The sequence below is a fragment of the Gymnogyps californianus genome, unplaced genomic scaffold (assembly GCF_018139145.2).
Source record: "Gymnogyps californianus isolate 813 unplaced genomic scaffold, ASM1813914v2 HiC_scaffold_31, whole genome shotgun sequence".
NCBI classification, from domain to species: domain Eukaryota; kingdom Metazoa; phylum Chordata; class Aves; order Accipitriformes; family Cathartidae; genus Gymnogyps; species Gymnogyps californianus.
In genome coordinates this window covers 1,904,912-1,908,814 of record NW_026114191.1, presented here as the reverse complement: position 1 = coordinate 1,908,814, position 3,903 = coordinate 1,904,912, and the positions used below count along the sequence as shown (strand labels likewise).

The following is a 3,903-nucleotide window of genomic DNA, read 5'->3' as shown; positions in this document are numbered from 1 at the left end:
AGGGTACTGCCTGCAGGCACCGAGGAGAGACATGCAAGAAAGAGAGAGGTTTAAAGGCAGTGTGGGATGGGAGAATGCTCAGAGCTCAAAAGAGGAGAAACCTTCACAACCCTTGACACGGTAAGTCTCTCGGTGCAGGGCAATGCAGCTGCAGCTCGTGGAGGGATCTCCTAAAGCTGGCACAGCCCACAGACTGTGGGATGTTTCTCTGGTGTAGAGAGGCAGGACATGCTCCAGAGCAGGGCTTCCCTGCTGCACTGTCAGAAGGACGGGGCATGAGAGCTGCCTTCTTTCTGGAATGGCTGCAGTGGTGTGAAGCTGGGTGTGCAGCCAGGTGTGCGCAGGGCTGTCCTTTTGAGCAGGGTCCCTGCACTCCAGGCTATGCCAGGGCAGGGAGCGCCCCAGAACACTGTGGGGAGAAGCTATGGGTAGAAGGAACAGCTGCTGACAGGGCAGGATCCTTCTGCTTTCATGAGAGTATTGCACAGGTCAAGGCTGCTCACAGCCCCACATCACCCTCAGGACATTTCCAAGGGGACTTTTCAAGAAGCACATGAAGGCAATGCCTACTTGAAAGCTCAGGATCCCGTTCTTTCTGTTTTCTATTCTTGGTTGTTCTGGTTGGCAATGGGACATAGAAAGTCACCTCTTTGGGAGCAGGCACTTAAACTCCAAATCTGTTGCTCTTAGAGATGAATCAACGTGGGAGTAGCAGAAATCAACACCCTGCAGCTTACAGACAGCACCAGTAGCACGTTTGCAGCCTCCTCAGGGTTGGTCTGATGTTCCCATCAGAGCCTGCAACCACTGAGCTGCCCCTGGGCAGTGCCCTGCTGCCAGGAGGGGTCTGCAGGGCAGAGCTGAGCACACAGCGGGTGGGATGGGCTCTGTGAGCACTGAGAGGGAGGAGACCTGGGGACAGGGAAATGGTTCCCGGCAGGGACAGCTCCACGCAGCAGAGACATGGGCAGGGGGTGAGAGAGAGAGCTGCTACCATCAGCGTCTTGGGAGGGGGATTCTGGCACCTCCCTGCTATCCCTTGCAGTGCAGATGCCTTCCGCTGAGCAACCCCCTGGTCTCCTCTCCCACCCAGCGGCGTTTCTGCCATCAAGGCCATGGGTTCTTAAGCCGAGTCGAGTTCTCTGCAGGTTCAGCCCAAGGAGGAGAAACTCCTGAGTGCTCCCTTGGCAAGAGTGTTGCGGCATTTCTCCATCTTGCCCTCCTGTCCATGCTTCCCTTGGTCTTACCCTCAGACTCTCTGGGAACAAGGACGCTTCAGGTGCAGTGCACACACCGATGCTGCATGTCCTGTGATGCAGCTGTGTCCATGGGAGCAAAGTGCCTCAGTTCCTTCCAAGCTGTGGGGCTCTGGACAGTGCAGTGTGTGGGGCTGGGGACTGAGCTGGCTCTGCTGAGGTCCCTACACTTTTAGCACATCCAGGAGCTTCCCTGGGCTTGTGCTGCCAGAAGATGCTGAGCAGCTCCTCTATATTACAAGTGGTTTACCGATATAATCTGCATGTCAGGGCTGCTGCTTCCTTGCAGCTACTAGCCATGGACAGCAGCTGGACGCGGTCTCCTCAGTGCTGGTCTCTGCGCACTTCCAAACTGTCCTGCCGTGTCCTTAGGTTCGTGTAAGCCCTAAGACAAATGGCGAATTTCAGAAGCTGTCACCCACTTTCCCCCATTCCCAGTGCTGTAGAGCAGGGATGAGTCCTTGGGAGACTATGGGCAAAGCCCTACTCCTTATATCAGACTCAGCCAGCACAAACCTGAGCTCCAGCCTGGGGGACACATGAAGGTCCTGAAAGAAGGGATATAGGCAATGGGTGTTGGGGAGGTGGGGTGGGGGCTTGGAGGGGGCAGGGAAAGGGAAGAGTTTTGCTCAGAGCAATCCTCACTTGTGAGTGTGCTTTCTTCCTTTGGCAGTACCTCAGGAACAAAGGGATCAGATGTCCAACGGCAGCTCCATCACGGAGTTCCTCCTCCTGGCATTCGCAGAGACGCGGGAACTGCAGCTCTTGCACTTCTGGCTCTTGCTGGGCATCTACCTGGCTGCCCTCCTGGGCAACGGCCTCATCATCACCGCCGTAGCCTGCGACCACCGCCTCCACACTCCCATGTACTTCTTCCTCCTCAACCTCTCCCTCATCGACTTGGGCTCCATCTCCACCACTCTCCCCAAAGCCATGGCCAATTCCCTGTGGGACACCAGGTCTATTTCCTATGTAGGATGTGCGGTCCAGCTCTTTCTGTTTTCCTTCTTGCTTGGAGCAGAGTATTTTCTTCTTGCTGTCATGGCCTATGACCGCTATGTTGCCATCTGCAAACCCCTGCACTATGGGACCCTCCTGGGCAGCAGAACTTGTGTCCACATGGCAGCAGCTGCCTGGGGCACTGGGTTTCTCCATACTGTGCTGCACACTGCCAATACTTTTTCCCTACCTCTCTGCCGAGGCAATGTCCTGCACCAGTTCTTCTGTGAAATCCCCCAGATCCTCAAGCTCTCCTGCTCACACTCCTACCTCAGGGAAGTCGGGCTTTTTGTGGTCATTGCCTGTTTATTCTTTGGTTGTTTTGTTTTCATTGTGCTGTCCTATGTGCAGATCTTCAGGGCAGTGCTGAGGATCCCCTCTGAGCAGGGACGGCACAAAGCCTTTTCCACGTGCCTCCCTCACCTGGCCGTGGTCTGCCTCTTTGTCAGCACCTCTTTTTTTGCCTGCCTGAAGCCCCCTTCCATGTCCTCCCCATCCCTGGATCTGGTGATGGCAGTCCTGTACTCAGTGGTGCCTCCAATAGTGAACCCCTTCATCTACAGCATGAGGAACAAAGAGATCAAAGATTCCCTGAGGAAAGTATTTCAACACATATTATTTCAGCATCATTAAGGTACCCCTATACCTTATGATACTCCCAGGGTATCTCAGGAAAAGTCAGGGCTATCTTTTATTGAGAGAATTGGAAGGGTAAAACTGAGAAAACCTGTGGGTTGAGTTGAAGACAGTTTTAATAGGTAAAGCAAAAGCTGTGCATGCAAGCAAAGCAAAACAAGGAATTCATTCACTGCTTCCCATCGGCAGGCAGGTATTCAGACATCTCCAGGAAAGCAGGGCTCCATCAGGCATAGCAGTTACTTGGGAAGACAAACGCCATCACTCTCAATGTCCCCCACCTTCCTTCTTCTTCCCCCACCTTTATATTGCTGAGCATGACATCATATGGTCTGGAATATCCCTTTGGTCAGTCGGGGTCAGATGTCCCGGCTGTGTCCTCTCCCAACTTCTTGTGTACCCCCAGCCTACTCGCTGGTGGGGTGGGTTGAGAAGCAGAAAACGCCTTGACTCTGTGTAAGCACTGCTCAGCAATAAAGCAAACATCCCTGTATTATCAACACTGTTGTCATCACAAGTCCAAAACACAGCCCCATACTAGCTACTATGAAAAAATTTAACTCTATCCCAGCTAAAACCAGCACACGGACCTCCGGTACCAGGCTCCTTGCATAAATAAAGAAGCCAGTAGAAAATCTTTGGTCTGAGCTCTCATCTCTCCAAATCTTCTCTGGAGCTGGGGGCACAGCCCAGCAGGAAGAAAGGGTTAAGGAGCCCAAATCCCAGCTGCCACATGGAGAAGCAGCCCATGGGGCCCCCGAGGCTGCACCTTGCTTCCTCAGCGGGCACTCCCTCTCTTCTGCCCGCGTATCATCAGGGCTGCTGCTTCCCTGGAGCCGTGGCCAGCAGTAGGACATGCTCTTTTCAGTGCTGGTCTCTCCTCCCTTCCACACTCTCCTCTTGTGCCCTTGCGTTTGTGTTAGCCCGAAGGGCTCGTGGACCTTGAGACAGTCCTGTTGTCTCTATGGTGGCATCCCTGTGGCTGTGGGCAGGAGCAGGCCATGTGAACCAC

General features: G+C 54.0%; 1 protein-coding gene across 1 annotated transcript; it reads left to right on the top strand.

Annotated features, from left to right (window-relative positions):
- The first annotated feature begins 1,946 nt into the window (after positions 1-1,946).
- Positions 1,947-2,888, top strand: LOC127028326 (olfactory receptor 14A16-like). Its single transcript, XM_050914040.1, has one exon. It carries the CDS (start codon positions 1,953-1,955, stop codon positions 2,886-2,888), a length of 936 nt encoding a protein of 311 aa, XP_050769997.1. The 5' UTR covers positions 1,947-1,952.
- Positions 2,889-3,903: the final 1,015 nt, after the last annotated feature.

Coding starts and splice junctions, on each gene's coding strand:
- LOC127028326 (XM_050914040.1), top strand. CDS start 1,953: ATGTCCAACGGCAGCTCCATCACGGAGTTCCTCCTCCTGGCATTCGCA.